The sequence below is a fragment of the Typopeltis vanoorti genome, chromosome 3, assembly GCF_054136105.1.
Source record: "Typopeltis vanoorti isolate ZY-2024b chromosome 3, IOZ_Tvanoo_1.0, whole genome shotgun sequence".
Taxonomy (NCBI): Eukaryota; Metazoa; Arthropoda; class Arachnida; order Uropygi; family Thelyphonidae; genus Typopeltis; species Typopeltis vanoorti.
This window is the reverse complement of record NC_143551.1, coordinates 108,452,646-108,468,937: the sequence shown is the minus strand read 5'-3', so window position 1 is coordinate 108,468,937 and position 16,292 is coordinate 108,452,646. Positions and strand designations below refer to the sequence as shown.

General features: G+C 32.2%; 1 protein-coding gene across 1 annotated transcript in view; it reads left to right on the top strand.

Moving 5' to 3' along the window:
- Nucleotides 1-16,292, top strand: part of Alg12 (Alg12 alpha-1,6-mannosyltransferase) — a 192,349-nt gene that overhangs the window by 74,553 nt on the left and 101,504 nt on the right. The window contains exon 4 of the mRNA XM_090415859.1: nucleotides 14,769-14,942. Coding sequence (XP_090271985.1) covers nucleotides 14,769-14,942 — 174 coding nt within the window. The remainder of the gene's footprint in view (nucleotides 1-14,768; nucleotides 14,943-16,292) is intronic.

Here is a 16,292-nt window from a genome sequence, read left to right as displayed (position 1 = left end):
AAATTTGGAGATTCATATTTTTTGATTGAATTTTGATACAGTACATTAGAAAACCTGAGAGGGAAAAACTACACATTTTCCATTACCAGATTGTTCTCATTTGACTGATGGAAAGAAGGAGGCATTAAAAAAAAAGAAAGAAAGAAAAATAACCAGTAACTCATCTAGAAAATGACAGAATAACAAAATTAGCTATATTTACCATAATTGGTAAATGATTAATCATCATGAGTGACTTTAATTATATGAACATCGATTGAATATCAGTGAAATCTCACGAAAAGAATTAAGCCAAATTTACTGCACTGTTGCGAGACAACTTCCCTGAGCAGCATGAGAAGAAAGAACTCATAGTTAAAGAGTATTAAACCTGATTATCATGTCAGAGTGGTTTCCATAAAAGATATGACTGGTCAATCTCCAGTTGGTGACAGTTATCATGCTGTGCTGACCTGAGATATATTCATACACTTAGTGGCTAAGCATATGGATATTCCATTTAGAAAAGATAATAATGTTACAGTTAAGTCTGACAAGGAGAATGATACTTTTAAACTTTGCTAAAGCTTTTGATAGGATGCAGCACAGAAGACCGTTGCATTAGCTGAAGGATGTGGAATTGGATTATAAACCATTAGTTTGGATGAGAGGATAGCTGACTGACAGATATCAAAAATTGGTGAATGCATGATGTAAGTCTGCACAATTTAAGATGACCAATGGTATAAAGGGATATCTGAGGTCCATTGTTATTCAGTTTTCACATGACACTGAAAGAATTTGACATGAGACACAGATTTTCGATTTCCACAATTTTTCCACAATCATCAGCAAACTGCAACAGCAGTTTGCTGATGATTGTGGAAAAATTGTGGAAATCGAAACTTGGAGAAGAGCAAGCTGGTTCAAGCAGTTCACGGACAATTTATTGCAGGGAAAATTCATCACAGAAAAATTCATTGCAGGAAAAAATTCGCTGAAAATATTATTCTCTAGAAAATTGAAATGATATTGCATTGATACCGATACATGAAAAGTAAATGCAGCGCGAGATAAATTTCACAAAATATAATTTTTTTATGTATGTATTATTTATTTAGATTTTAATTACATTTGCATAATATTTTTTATTCTTATACAGTGAAAGTAATATTTTATTGATCAGTGAGTTTCCTAATTTCTGTTTCGTCTTAAAAAGTTGTAAATATTCTTTCTTACTTAGATAACTACAGGTTCTGCTAATGGAATATTAATATTTACAAAACTGGAATAGTGTGGTTTAGGGAGAAAGGGCCATATTTAAGAATATTTATTCTGCGAACCATTTACTGTTTTTCTGCACACTTAGACACCCATCCAGATGTGATACACACACACATTATCTGAACTAATTCAAATGAGGTGTTTCAGTTATTGAATACACATGTATTTTGAAAATGACTCCACTTTTCCTATGTAGGAAAGGTATGTTGTATGCTGTTATTGTTTACAGAGTTAGTTTGTAGGTGCACTTTTGAGTAATATATTAAAGAAAATGATAATTAAATTACATATATGCTATCATAATGATGTAAATCAACATATGCTAAATTGCCATCTCTGGCTGCAATATGTCTTTACCTTTTCCTCCAATTCTAATATTTTCAGACGAAGAAATTCATCTCTCACCTAATAACAATTACAAACATCCATGCCTGTTGCAAGTTTCGAATCCACAGCTCATTGGTGGGAGAGGGTATGCTGTCTAGTCGGTTGTTCATCATCATCATGGTTTATTTACAATTTGTAAATAGGGAACAAACTAAATAAATAGGAATAAGAAAAAGTTAAATATTATATGTAGCTTTCTAGGCATCTCTTTTTTGAACCTGTTGAGTTATTTCTTGTGGAGAGAAAGAAAGAGTCTGTGCTGATAAGGTGATTAATATACTGCCAGAATTGTTTAGTTGATCTTCCTCTCTGTTTTTGTCCATTTGAGGGGGCATATAAAACTAAGATGTCAATGTCAAATTATGGAGAAGGAGAATGTCTTCAGTTGATATCCAAGCCAATCAAGTTGATGTCTGCGTTAGGTTTCAATCAAGAGTTTTTGGTTTCTCTCTTCTAAAATAATGGAATTACAAATATGATCCTTCCAAGAGTAACCGAGTAATGGTCTTAAGCAGGTTGTATTAAAGTTGTTAATTGTTTTTATTGTTTTTTGGGTGGAAACTTTCCAGTTTCTCCACCATATAAGAAGAGAGCCTGAGAGGTTACTTTGTAAAGTTTAATTTTTGTTTCCAAGGTAATGAGGGGCAATTTCAATATATTTCTTAGATTCCTGTGTTGATTGAGAGCTTTATATGTTCTTAATATTATGTTATGTCATTTACAGTATTATTTATATTTGAGCCTAAGTATTGTAAGACTTCTACTTTTTCTAAAGGTTGGTTGTGTTCTGTAATGATGGAACCTTGTACTATATTTGTGAGTATTTTAGTTTTATTTCAGTTAACTGTCAATCCAAATATTTTTGCAGCTTGGCATAGTTTGTCATGGTGTTGTTGTACCTTGGCTAAAGATGAGTCTATGAATACAATATCATCTGCATAGCTGAGATTGTTAGCTAGTTGAGTTGGTTGTTAATGACATGATATTTCTGATTACAGTTTACTTTTGAATGGTTCAAAAGAGAAGTAATTAATTATATCACTTTGGGAGGCATCCATCTATAGATATATTTTTTCAGTAAAAAAAAGACTAAATATAAAATTTAATTTCTTAGTGTCATAAAATACTAGTATTGGAGAAAAAGGTAAAGGCTGCAGATGGCAATTTATTCATGCTGATTTGCATCATTATGATAGCATTTACGTAATTTTATTATCATTTTCTTTAATATAATTACTCAAAATTGCCCCCATGACTTAAATTAGCTCTGCAAATGATAGTAGCATGCAAGATGCCTTTACTATACAAGAAAAATGCAGTGATTTTCAAAATACATGTGTATTTGATAACTGAAACACGTTACCTTCTGAATTAGTTCAGATAAAAAATATAATTACACCTGGATGGATGTCTAAATGTTTAGAACAGAAAAATAGTGAACAGTTAGAAGAATAAATATTCTTAAATATTGTGCCCTTTCTCCCTAACTATTCTTAAATATTTTGTTCTCCCTAATAACTATTCTAACTATTAATAGAATAGTTAGAATATGAATAGTTATTAATATGAATAATAGGAATATGTAAATAGTTAACTATAAATATTAGTTAGAAATATTATTATTCTAACTAATATTTATCATCAGTATATCAAAAATCTTTTTTTTTTTTTTTTCATATATATGGGAATGACAAAATAGAATTTCAAATTTTCTTGCAATGAAGTTTCTCATGATGAATTTTCCAGTGATTAATTTTCCTCACAAATTTTCTTCATGATGAATTGTCCGGAAATGGGTTCAAACTAGATAGAAGTTTTCTGGATCACATTTTCATTTTATGTGAAACTGGAATAAGTAAAATGTTATGGAACAAGCCTATGTAACAAGTAAAATATTTCAGCTATTTAGACACATTTTTATTGAAGATGGCAAAAAAAATCTGCAAATATATAACAGAATAAGCAATGCTGGTATGGTGGGAAGTCATTGAATAAATTTATATGGAATAAGAGAAAGGAGCAGAACACTAAACTAGCAGTATACAATACAGTGTTGAAACCAGTTTTAAGTTATGGATCAGAGTTGGGTTAGAAATAAAGATTGAATCAAAGATTAGAGACCACAAATATGAGAGTTCTAAGAAAAATTTGAGGCCTGAACAGATGGCATCAATAGCAGAATCATATTAAAAATGAAGACATTAAGGAAGAAACTTGGCATTTTTTTGTATTCAAGAATTTGTGAGCAGAACTAATCTAAGGTGGTATGTTCACTTATATAAAATGGGAGAGGAAAGGTTAGCAAAACAGGTGTTTGATGCCAAGATGACAGGAAAAAGGCCCAGAGGAAGATGAGGTCTAGTTGAATTGATTGCCAGAAGTGCCTTAGAAGAATGAAACGTTAGATACAACAATACATGAATGCTGACAAATAATAGACTAATTTGGAGAAAAATTATTGAAAGGAGATTATTAATAATGTAAACTTAATCATGTAGTGCTGTCATTCTAGCCCGAACATCCTTTGCAGATATAAGGAAATTGATAATGATTATGACAATTTTCACTTTAAGACAAATTATTATTATATTACGTGACCCCTCCAAGGAGTCCTTGGACTCATCATGTGAAGGTACACTACTCCACTACACAACTCACTGTTTCTACTATTACACACTGACACTACTACCATCAATATATAATGTCGTCTACCACCCATCCACCACCAATAATATTTTGTCTGTAAATTGTGTGTTTGTCCTGTTGGCCAATTTGGCTGTATGCGGGATGAAAAACCCTGCTACCTCCGTATGAGATCAGCTACTCACCTTCACTTGAAAAAGTTCATATAAAATTTCTCTCATCACAACCAGAATCAAAAGCGCAGTGTCCAGTTCTTCTAATTGTGCTATGGAGGTGCTTTGAGAAATAATTAAGAAACCATGGAAATATAATAAGGATCTGTATTTAAGTTTTGTAGATCTGGAAAAAGGCATATGATAAGGTGTCAAGAGAAAAGTTTTGTATTTCCAAAACACTACAATTATATGGTGTAAATGGGACATTATATTTAGCAATACATAATCAGTATTTAGGTCATAAGTTAGCAGTTAGATTTGGAGGTACAGGAAGATGGTTTGATGTAAAATTAGGTGTGAGATAAGGATACACTACACATTATCCTCCACTGTTATTCACCATCTATATAAATCACAGTATCAAGAAAGGTGGCATTAAGCCTGATATCAAAATAAGAGATACTCAACTCTTTACTAGCCGATGATGTCCTAGTCTTAAATCCAGTACAAGTTTGCAGGATTCCTTAACAAATATTGGCATGAATATCACAATCAGAAGACCAAAACGATAAAATAGGCAGGAAATTAAGAAACTTTAACTGCATTCAGAGTGGAGAACTTATAGAACAAGTAAAACATTTCAGCTATTTAGGCCCAATTTTTAGTGAATATGGCAAATTAAATATGGAAATTGACTTAATAGTATTTCTAAACCTGTGGTTCATATAGCTAGCTCCTTTGGCTCAAATATAAAAAGATAAGCAGATTAAGGAGATAATGAATATATTATAATAAATTATGAATATATTGTGATACTATTATTTTAACAGCATTTTAAATTGGATATGTTTCTATTTTATTATGTTTTTAGATTTTTTAGGTCTTTTTTAATATATATTGTTTTTACTTGTTTTACTTTTTCTCACATTCCAATTTTGCTTGTAGAGTTGTTTTTTATTTTTTGCTATTTTAATTCTAACTTGTGATCCTCACTATATCTTATTTATTATTTATAATTGTTATAACCATCTCCTTTATTCCTTTTTTTTTTTTTCTATTTTAACTTCATATTTTAACCAACATTTCAAACATATCTCAATCTGAGAGAGAGAAAATCACTACAAATTAATTTCCAAAGATTTGCTGTTTCTAGAAGACGTAATACTACCAATGTAGTCCAATGATATCATTGCACCATTGTTCTCATTAATATCTTTTCTTTCTTTTTTCCCCACAGTATTTTTAATTTAAAGGAGCTGTAGCCAAAACAGTTCATTATTATAGGAAACTTCATATTGATAAAAGCTTTGCTTATCTTTTTATTAAAATAAGACAATAGAATTAGCGAAGTTGGTGTGATGGAATTCAACTGAATAAATTTATATGGAATAAGTTAGTTGAAAACTAATATATACAAGACAGTGTTCAAGTCAATTTTAACTTATGGATGTGAGAGATGGGTTAGAAATAAAACACTTGATCAAAACCTCTCACAGACTTGAGAGTTTTGAAAAAAAAAATAGGGAAACAAATGGTATCACTGGCAGTAAAATGCAGGTATCAGGAAGGAACATGAAATTATTTTCATTAAAGAATGTTTGAGCAGAGCTAATCTGAAGTGGTATGCTCACATGAACAGAATGAGAGAAGAAAGTTGAGTAATAAAAGTGTTTGATGACAGGTTGGCAAGAAAAATTACATGAGGATGACCAAGATCTAGGTGGATTGATGCAATAAGAAGTGCCTTAGAAGTTTGAAATATAAGATCTGACAATATTAGAATTCTGACATACAGCAGACTAATTTGGAGAAAAAGTGTCAAAAAGGAGTTAATAGTAGTAATATCGGAAACTTTTCATGTCATGCTATCATAGTATTCCCTTTGTGGATACATATAGCCAATTTCATAATGAAAGTCTTCAGTAGTATCTGAGACAAGCTTCAATACTTACAAAACTTGGTTCTATTCTTTTCTTTTCACTCTTATGCTTGACTCTACTTAAATCTCGGGGGGAAAATGAGATTTCTTTTCTTGGGATAACCTTGACATTTAATCTTTCTTTTTTAACAGTCCATGTTTCTGAACCATATAATAAAGTGGGAGTAGCCATTACTTTGTAAAATTTTAGTCGAGTTTCTCGTCTTGTTTTTTTAGTCAGTGTCCTTTTAATTGTTCCACAGATCTGCTAAAATTTCTTTATATTTTCATCTATATCTTTATCTTTTAGATATGATATTATGCAGCCTAAATCATTATTTTTTTATTTTCAATGACTATTTTTGATCTAACATGATCTTGTTTAAATGCCATGACTTTTTTTTTTTTTTTTTTGAAATTTTTAAATTGTATCGTTGGCTTATTTTGTTTAATTCATAAACTGATTTTTGAAGGACATCTTCATTGTCTTGTAATATAATCTGATTATCTGCATACAGCATTATATTGATAACAGTTCTTCTGGTTAACTGGATACCTCAGTGCTTCCCAAACTTCTGAATGTCAGGGCCCTCTTTGGAAAATTAAAATATTTCACAGCCCTCTTGGAAAAAAATGGTAATATAGGCATATATTATTATAATATTTATTATATTTATATTCAATATAAAATGTACACAGCGAATATTGCAAAAATCAAATGCAAATATTACATTTTTAGCATCTTACATACACATTTGACATGGCACATTATCTCATATTTTTATATAGATAGATATATTGTACATAATAAATTTAGTACAATCCTTTATCCAAGTGTAAGTAAACAAAGTTTGCACCTGAAAATATCTTCAGGACTGAGGTAAGGTAGTGCAACACCAGGCAACTCTGAGCAAAGGTGGACCATGCTCTCATCACTCCTTGTCTCAGTATCTCCCATAATGCAAAGCACATCTCCTTGCAGACATGTATACTGCTATGCATTAAGGAAAGGGCCACTACCCAGACCGGTTTCGACCTTTATTGAGGTCTCGTCAGTGGGAGGCAGACCCAAACGTGGAGATACTAAGGCAGAAGCAATAGGAGAGGTCATATTTACCTATAGGAGTTGCCAACAGATGTACCACCTTATTATTGAATTATTATGGATTTAGAGAAAAATGTTGGAAGTTTTATTTTTCACTTGGTTAGACTATAATGAATTTACTTTAATCCTTTATCCAAGTGTAAGCAAACAAAGTTTGCACCTGAACCAAGGTGCAAACCAAGTGAAAAATAAAACTTCCAACATCTTTCTCTAAATCCAGAGTACTTCAATAATAAGGTGGTACACCTGTTGGCAACTACTATAGGTAAATATGACCTCTCCTATTGCTTCTGTCTTAGTATCTCCACATTTGGATCTGCCTCCCACTGACGAGACCTCAATAAAGGTAGAAACCGGTCTGGGTAGTGGCCCTTCCCTTAATGCATAGCAGTATACATGTCCGCAAAGAGATGTGCTTTGCATTATGGGAGATACTGAGACAAGGAGTGATGAGAGCTTGGTCCACCTTTGCTCGGAGTTGCCTGGTGTTGCACTACCTTACCTCAGTCCTGAAGATATTTTCAGGTGCAAACTTTGTTTGCTTACACTTGGATAAAGGATTAAACTAAATTTATTATAGTCTAACCAAGTGAAAAATAAAACTTCCAGATATATTGTACATTTGCAGTACAAGCACATGAAATGCAAAACAATTAGTATTAAAGAAAGAATTAAAAACATAAAAGAAGTTTAATAACAATTTAATGTGATGGATGTGTTTCAATACTGCTGCACCAATATCAGGTGAAATATTTGAAACTGCAATTCTTAGATTTCTGCTTTGAAATGAAACTTATATGAATAAGCATATATTTATTAATATTCATTGAGTGCCGAAATACGCAGGAAGCAAAATTTGTGAACCCCACCAATATGTGATTTTTTTTCCATTAAAATATAAAAAATAACAAAAAAGAACTAATAAATAATAAAAATTAAATATGTTTCTTTTAAGATAAAAAAAAATCTACCTAGTCTTAAAAGATTTTAAATTTGTTTTCATTATTTCACGGCCCCCCTCAACAAAACCTATGGCCCCCAAGAGGGCCGTGGCCCACAGTTTGGGAAGTGCTGGGATACCTTGTTTTATTGTTGTTTTCCATATTTTAATAATCTGATCAATATATATATATACAGGTATCCCTCAATTAACGCGATTAATTAATCCCTCGATGTTACCGCGTATATCAAAATCGCGTTAATCAAATCTAATAATCAATGGTAATAATTACAATTCGCCCATGATCGATTACTGTATTAATAATTCGTTTTATGTGGTACTCTTTTAGGAAAGATAAAAAATGAATGCAAAGTAAATGTTTAATAAATACTTGTACTTACATTATTTACTGCATTTTTTTTATCAAAAGAAGTTATCAAGAGTCGTTTGAACAGTTTAGTGGTTTTTTTTATCGGCATAAATTCTATGATAAAAGCAAAATGACTCTCCAGACCTCAGCAAAAATGCAAGAAAACAAAGAAAAAACACTGCAAATATAATACATGATGGTACAAATTAAGTGGATATTGAATCCAACGTTATTTCATAGCCGAATATAGAAACTAAAAGAGTTTCGTGCCGAATATATAGAAACTAAAAGTTTCGGTGGATGCAAGCATAATCAACCTTATGGGCAACCGTAATAAAGGTGGAGTAAGCTCCAGATCACTTTTGCTTAGTATTTTCCATAAATGTAAAGCACATCTCCTAGAGGACATGTATGATAAATCAGTCTTTGGCTCTCTATTTCAGTAATACACATGATTTATTTATTTTCAGTTACAATCTAAAAACTATTGAACAAAGAATAAAAAAACAACAACAACTAAACCGTACTCTACTGATATCGGAGGTCGCAGTATCTCTCAGATACAGTTTACTGTCAAATATCACAAACCTTTACATAACATATGTTAAACCAAACTGACAGCAAAAAAACACTGTGGAATATCACTTGTAACATATGAATGCACAGCTACTCACGACCTCCAAGTTATACACTGAATTGTGTGAGAATATTTATATTAAGCATTTTGCTTGTATCTCTCAGATCTGCTGCAAGCTCCTCAGGGTTAAAGGCGCGTTAATCAAAACTCTTGCCGCGTATATCAAGGGATTGCGGTAATTAATTTCGCCGCAATAATCAAATCCACATTAAGCAAAACCGCGTTAAGCAAGGGATATCTATATATATATAGAGAGAGAGAGAGGGAGAGAATAGTGTTGGAGATAGCTACATCCCTGATTTATTTCAGTCTCTTCTGTTAATTTATTACCTAACTGTAGTTGTATTTTTGTATCTTTGTATAAACTTTGTATAGCTTGTATCAAATGTAATGGATATCCTTGGTTTTTCATTATATTCCATAGTTTTTCTCTGTGTATTTTATCAAAATCTTCCTCATAATCTATGAAGGCCATATGAGTCTTTAAATTAAATTTTTGTCTTATTTTAATAATTTGTTTTAACACACAAATGTTGTCTATACATGATCTTTCATATCTGAGAGTAGATTTTTTGCAGTATTACTAAGTCTTTTATTCAGGATATTACTGTAAATTTTAATCTTTCTTGTCATAAACATATCACAAATATTATCTTCTCCATATCCAACAAATTTTCTGTTTTTCTCCATGGATTGTGCAACAACTTTATATAACTGCCTATAGTTGCATATATATAACTATATAAATTACAGATCCATCCATCTATTGCATACTGTTCACATTTGGGATGGATCACTTTGGACTTCTTTAGCTGCTTTTATATCTATAGATATATTCTGAGCCTCTTACCATTGATATATCTTTGATCCTTAAGTAACCACCTGATTACTTTAAGGTCAAAGCTAGATAACTGTGAGAAGTCCTTCCACACTTATAAGGAATATGGAGAAACAACCAGAGCTTCTAATGCATTTGCCCAGTTCTCATGTTCTGGTGATGTGCCATGTTATTAGGTATCCACTATGATATTTTTTATTATTATCCCAAGACCTCATGGAGTCAAAGACTCATCTAGGAGGTCCTTTTTTGTCATACACACAGCTCATCATACTGCACCTTAAACACACTCAAATTCTCTGCAGACACCACACTCTCAGGCAAGGCATTCCAATCATTCACATTCCAGGGATGACCTCTGGTTCTCCCCTGATCTCCCACCATTTTCTGTAAAACCTCTCCAACATTGATCCTGTAACAACCCCCTTACTAACTTGTAGGTCTATCATATCACCCCTCCTCCTCCTATCCACAAGACTCTGTAAATTGCATATTCTCAACTTTTCCTTATATCAAAGATCAGAAACTACCTGAGCCAGTTGCCTCTGGATCCTTTTGAACACCAGGCAACCAAATCTGTGCACAGTAGTCGATGTGTGGCCATTGATATAACCTCACACCTGTTACAACCTCAGTTTTGCTGAGGTTTGGTTTTCCAGTAGATGATTTTTTGCTGATTTCCCTGGTATCCTAATGAAAACACTGTGACCTTGTTTAACCATGCGATATACAATAACATGATATTTTTTCCTCTTGTACCATGATTTTTGCTTGTAGTGTAAACTAATATAGAATACAGCTTAGTTGGCTAAGCCTTAAATTGCAGGCCCATTCTTATTCGTTAAATATACATACATATAATGCTAGGGTGAGGGACCGCAAGATAGGGGTGGCTATTCTCTTTTGCAGGTGCTGTATAAAAGGTAATAGTTTTGGGCTAGCTATTTCTAATTGGCTAAGGGTGGAGATTTGTTACCCTCCAGTTTCTAAAAAGTTACGGTTTAATGACCTCACCTACTCCCTTTGCAGAATAAGAGGCATAAGCAAATTTATTTTTACTTTTCAATGATAGGCTTTTGAGGAGTGATATTGGCAAATTTAAAAATATGAAACTGGACAATGAAATTTAGTAGAGCCTGTGATCACACAAGGTTTTAGTAAGAAAGTAGAGGAATTTTTTCTAGTCATTAAAGGGGGGGGGAACTGACATAAAAAAAAATGAAAAGGTTCTTGTTGGAGATCTAAACAGTAGGAAACATATCAGATTAGTATATATGTGTAAATGTTTTAGGTAAAATTTGAGAAAAGAGCAAATCTAGTAATAATGATGACTGCCTGGTAGATTTCTTGTAGAAAGTGCTGAATTTCTTTTCAGGAGACATAGTCTAGTCTTTGTTGATAACCATTTTTCAACATAAAGAACTATGTTACTGCTGATAGTGAAATCATCATGCTGGTTCAGAACATAAGAGTGTACAAGGAATTTGAAACAGGAAGTGGTGATTCATCATTTAGTTTTGAGCAGAATAAAATTGAATATCACATTGAAAAAAAAAAGTGTGTAAGAAATCCACTTTAGAAAGAATCAAAGTAGAGCATTTTTTTGAGGTAGTTGTAGTCTCAAATATACAAACATTATTCAAGAAGAAATGAAGGAGTGAAAAAAAAGAACCAAACCTTGGCAATCCAGTGGCATTTGCTGAAGAAAATGTTGATTGATTGATTCATCCAGAAAAACATGGTGGAGTTGTATACAAATATAGAAAAATCAGAACTTTTGGTGGACTTGGAAAGTTAGTCAATTGTGGAAAATAAGAAATTACATCAATTCCTAGCAAGTAAGGCAGCAGCATCATTAAGAAATGTAGAGAAAAGCATAAGAAAGCTAAGGTATGTACATAAAAGTATCTAACTAAAAGTAACGGAAAGACTCTGTTAAGAGACATTGAAGATAGGTATCATGAAGGTAGCAAAATGTTAAATGTTCCATATGCTGTTGAAAATGCTTAGAAATGGATGAGTAAAAGAAATGAGGGATGATAAAGGCAAAATAAAAACTGAACATAAAAGATATTCGACATATCCAGAACTTTAATGTCAGAATTATTTAATTTCTTACTGAATGTTCAAAAGGAAGATTTATGCAAACATGCTTAAAGAGGTTAAGGAAAAGAAGAACAAGATGAACAAGTTGTTGAGAAATCAGAGTATAAGAAAGATCTGTATTTAAATGTAGTAGAGCCAAAAAGAAGAAAAAAAAAGCCTATGATAAGATGTCATGAGAAAAGATCCTCAGGTATGATGCTACCCTTATATGGTATAAATGGGACATTATACAAAGCAATATATATTTTATACTTAAGTTAGAAGTGAGAAATGTACCAGAACACGGTTTGATGTGAAATCGGGTGTAAGGCAATGATGAATGCTATCCGTGCTCGTTATTCATAATTTATATGAATCATATTATGAATTAATATGGCATGAAACCTGATATCAAAACTGGAGACACTGAACTCAATTCTATGCAGATTTATAATCTTAAATAAGTCAAGACAAGTCTTCAGGATTCTTCATCTAAAATTGAATAATTAAGTTAATCCTTATTGTGACAGATTTGTATAAAAATCTGCGCTGTAAAGGTAGTAACTGTAAAAATAGGCAAGAATGTGGAAAACATTAACTGCATTATCTATGGAAAATCTATAGAAACAAGTAAAACATTTCTACAATGTAGATAGTGATGATGACAAATTAAAGGTGGAAATAGATACGAGAATAAACGAAGCTGTTATTATGAAAATTAATCTGAATAAATTATATGATAAGGAATAAGAATAGAAACCGAGCAATAATGTAAACTTTATTATTATTATTACGTGACACCTCCAGGGAGTCCAAAGACTCATCAAGGGAGGGCACCTACTCTACAACTCTGCCTCCACCACTCAACTCGCCAACTACAACGAACTGCACCAACACCATCTGCCACCAACCACTATCACTGGTATTTTCACAGACAATCACAAACATCCATGCCCACTGCAGGATTTGAACCTGCAGCCTTTTGGCTAGAGAGCGGATACACTAACCACTCGGCCAACCTGGCCGGCAAAACTTAATCATATACAGTAATGTATATGATTAAGTTTATGTTAATGCTAAGATTCCATTAACAATGATGTAAACTTAATCATATTCCTTCATTATCCATCACAGAAGGAAAGCTATTTGCCAATTGAATAACTGGAAGTGCAATTACATTGTGCTGCACCAGAAGTCAGTTGACATACTAACCAGTTCAAGAATCATTTAATTGAAGTTTGGTCATTTTTGAAGGTCTTCAGATAATTGCAAAATAACTGTAGTACTATCATGATATACTGTATATATATCAGGAATAAATGATGATATCCATGGATAATTATCAGTGAATTCTGTTAATCAAAATTCATTGGTAACTTCTACTACCCAACTCTCCTATGAATCTGTTAAAACATAAAGTGACTAATTATATTATCACTCATTTGAGTTCAACTCATCTCTAGATTTATAAAACACACACACACACACACAAAAGTTAGTTCCCTCTATTGCTGTTCTTTAAAATACTTATGTTTCCTGTTATGTTCAGGTCTTTAAATCCAGTGTGAACAAGTTTCATCTCTCTCTTTACCTTTCTGCCCATCCATGATGGTAGTGTACAATTTCACAAATGTTAGATGGAATAAACTCTTGCTTAGAATTGCTATTAAGAAAATGAAGGATGAATTGTCAGGATGGATACTGTTCATAAAAAAAAAAAAAAAAAAGTCACCGTTTGGCAGGCAGTAATGTCTGTTTTCATCTTACAGCTTGAGTTTGGATGTTGTCAGCATAGATGTTTGTGATTATCATTTCTCATATGCCACCATCCTGTGTATTGGAGCTCTTAAATGACTTGTTTGGGCTCTAGCTTGCTGGTTTCCAGATTATCTAACTATCAGCCTGCTCACTATAGAACAGAATTTACTCTGAGAAATTTAGTAATTAGAAGAGCATGTTTGTGGTCTCCCTCTATATTTGCAATTATAACATGAGCCTGTGATGTTTTAATAAAAATTTAAATATGATTTAATCTCACTTAATTGATGTCTGTCATTTAAAGTTCATATAATCCTGAAATTACTTCAGGTGCAAACTTCCTTTGCTTACACTTGGATAAAGCATTAAACCAAGAATATAATTTCTTGGCATCTTTAATTTATAGGATATATGAATTCATATATTTCAAATATAAATATAGATTATGGAATAGCCAAAAAACTGTTAAAAATTTTCAATCACTTTTATAATTAGAGTACAAAAAAAAAAAGCTTGTTTTTCATTATTGTTTTCAGCTTGTTTAACAGTATTAGTAATACGAGTAACTTCACTATTTAACATTTAATTAATTGGTAGGTTACATAAAGCATATGTTACTCTATGAAAATTGCTTTTAATATATTTATTTTTTTATTTTTTAAAATGCAGTTCGAGCTATTTTGGGAAGTATGGTGATTGTTGCCTTTGGTAAGTTCCGAAAGTCTTTAGAGATGGAGTTTGGCACTGTTGTGACAACTTGGCTAGTACTCATTACTGCATCTCAGTTCCATTTCATGTATTATTTGTCTCGTCCTCTGCCCAATACATTTGCTCTTATATTTGGTAAGTTATTAGGACAAAAAATAAATATAACTATTAATGGGAGCGGGATTTTATGTAATTCTGACTTTGAGATTGAAACAACTCGTTATACCTGGTGGTAAATTTACTAAACATCTTCATGATAATTAAAGATATACAGAAACCTATTAGAGGAATAAGATTTAAGATAATAACATCAGAGTAATTAGTAATCGTCATCATTGCCCATGGGTCCAGTGCCCATTGTTGTCTAATGCTTGTTTCACCATTCTTTGCCATTTCTCTCTGTCCATTGCAGGTGACTCTTCTTCTTCCTAACATGGATTTTAAGCCAGATGGCCTGTTTCGGTCTCATGCCATCTCTTTCTTGGTATTCCAATTCTTCTTTTTCCACTTATTTTATCTTTGTATAATATTTTCAGTAGTAACTCTTGTCCATTTTGATCTTTCTACTGTTATCCATTCTGCAGATATTACCAAAAAAACCTTGAGTTTCCTTTGAAGTATTTTCTGCATTAGATTCGTTTTGCAGTTTATTTACTTTGCAATACAGTTCTTCATTTGTTTCTTTTTGTATCCATCCAATTCATAGAACTTTCTATAATATGTTCTTTTGAAGGCCAATATTTGTCTCATAGAGTCTTTCGCCATTACCTATGTCTCACAACCATAGAGACCACTTGTGAATATGCATGTTTCCAACAGTTCAGCTTTATGTGAAGGCTCACTGATTTATTTTTCCAAAAACTATAGTTTTTGTTATCCAAGATCTTACTCTTTGTTACAGTCTGAATCATGCATTATGTTGCTGCCTAGATAAGTGAAATTCCTATTCCTCTTGACCTTTATTTATTTATTTATTATTTCTTTATTTATTTGCTTTTTCAACTTCTTCTCTCTGAATATCATTGTTTTTGTTTTATTGATGTTCATTATCAGCCCGGTATCTCTTTCCTTCTTCATTTAACTTCAGCACAGTCTTTCTAGTTCCTCTTCATCTTCTTCAATAATGACCATGTCATCTGTAAATTGTAAGTTGTTTATTTTTATACCTTGAATTAAAATTCCCCTTATTATCTTATGACATCCATTGTTTTTTCCAAAAGCACTATAAAAATGCTTGGGGATATTGGATCTCATGTTTCCTGTTGTCTACAACCATCTTCCTATTTCTCCACAGTTTCTCACAGCAGCTTCTGCATTGTCATTGATGTTCTGCGATAGACATATCAGTTACTGTCCACTCCATAAGATTTGAGTACAGTCCATGTCGCTTTGTGATTTATACTGTTGAATGCTTTCTGAAAGTCAACAAAACGTTTTTATTTTTACATAGAGCTTTATCCACAATCACAATTACTCTTAACATTA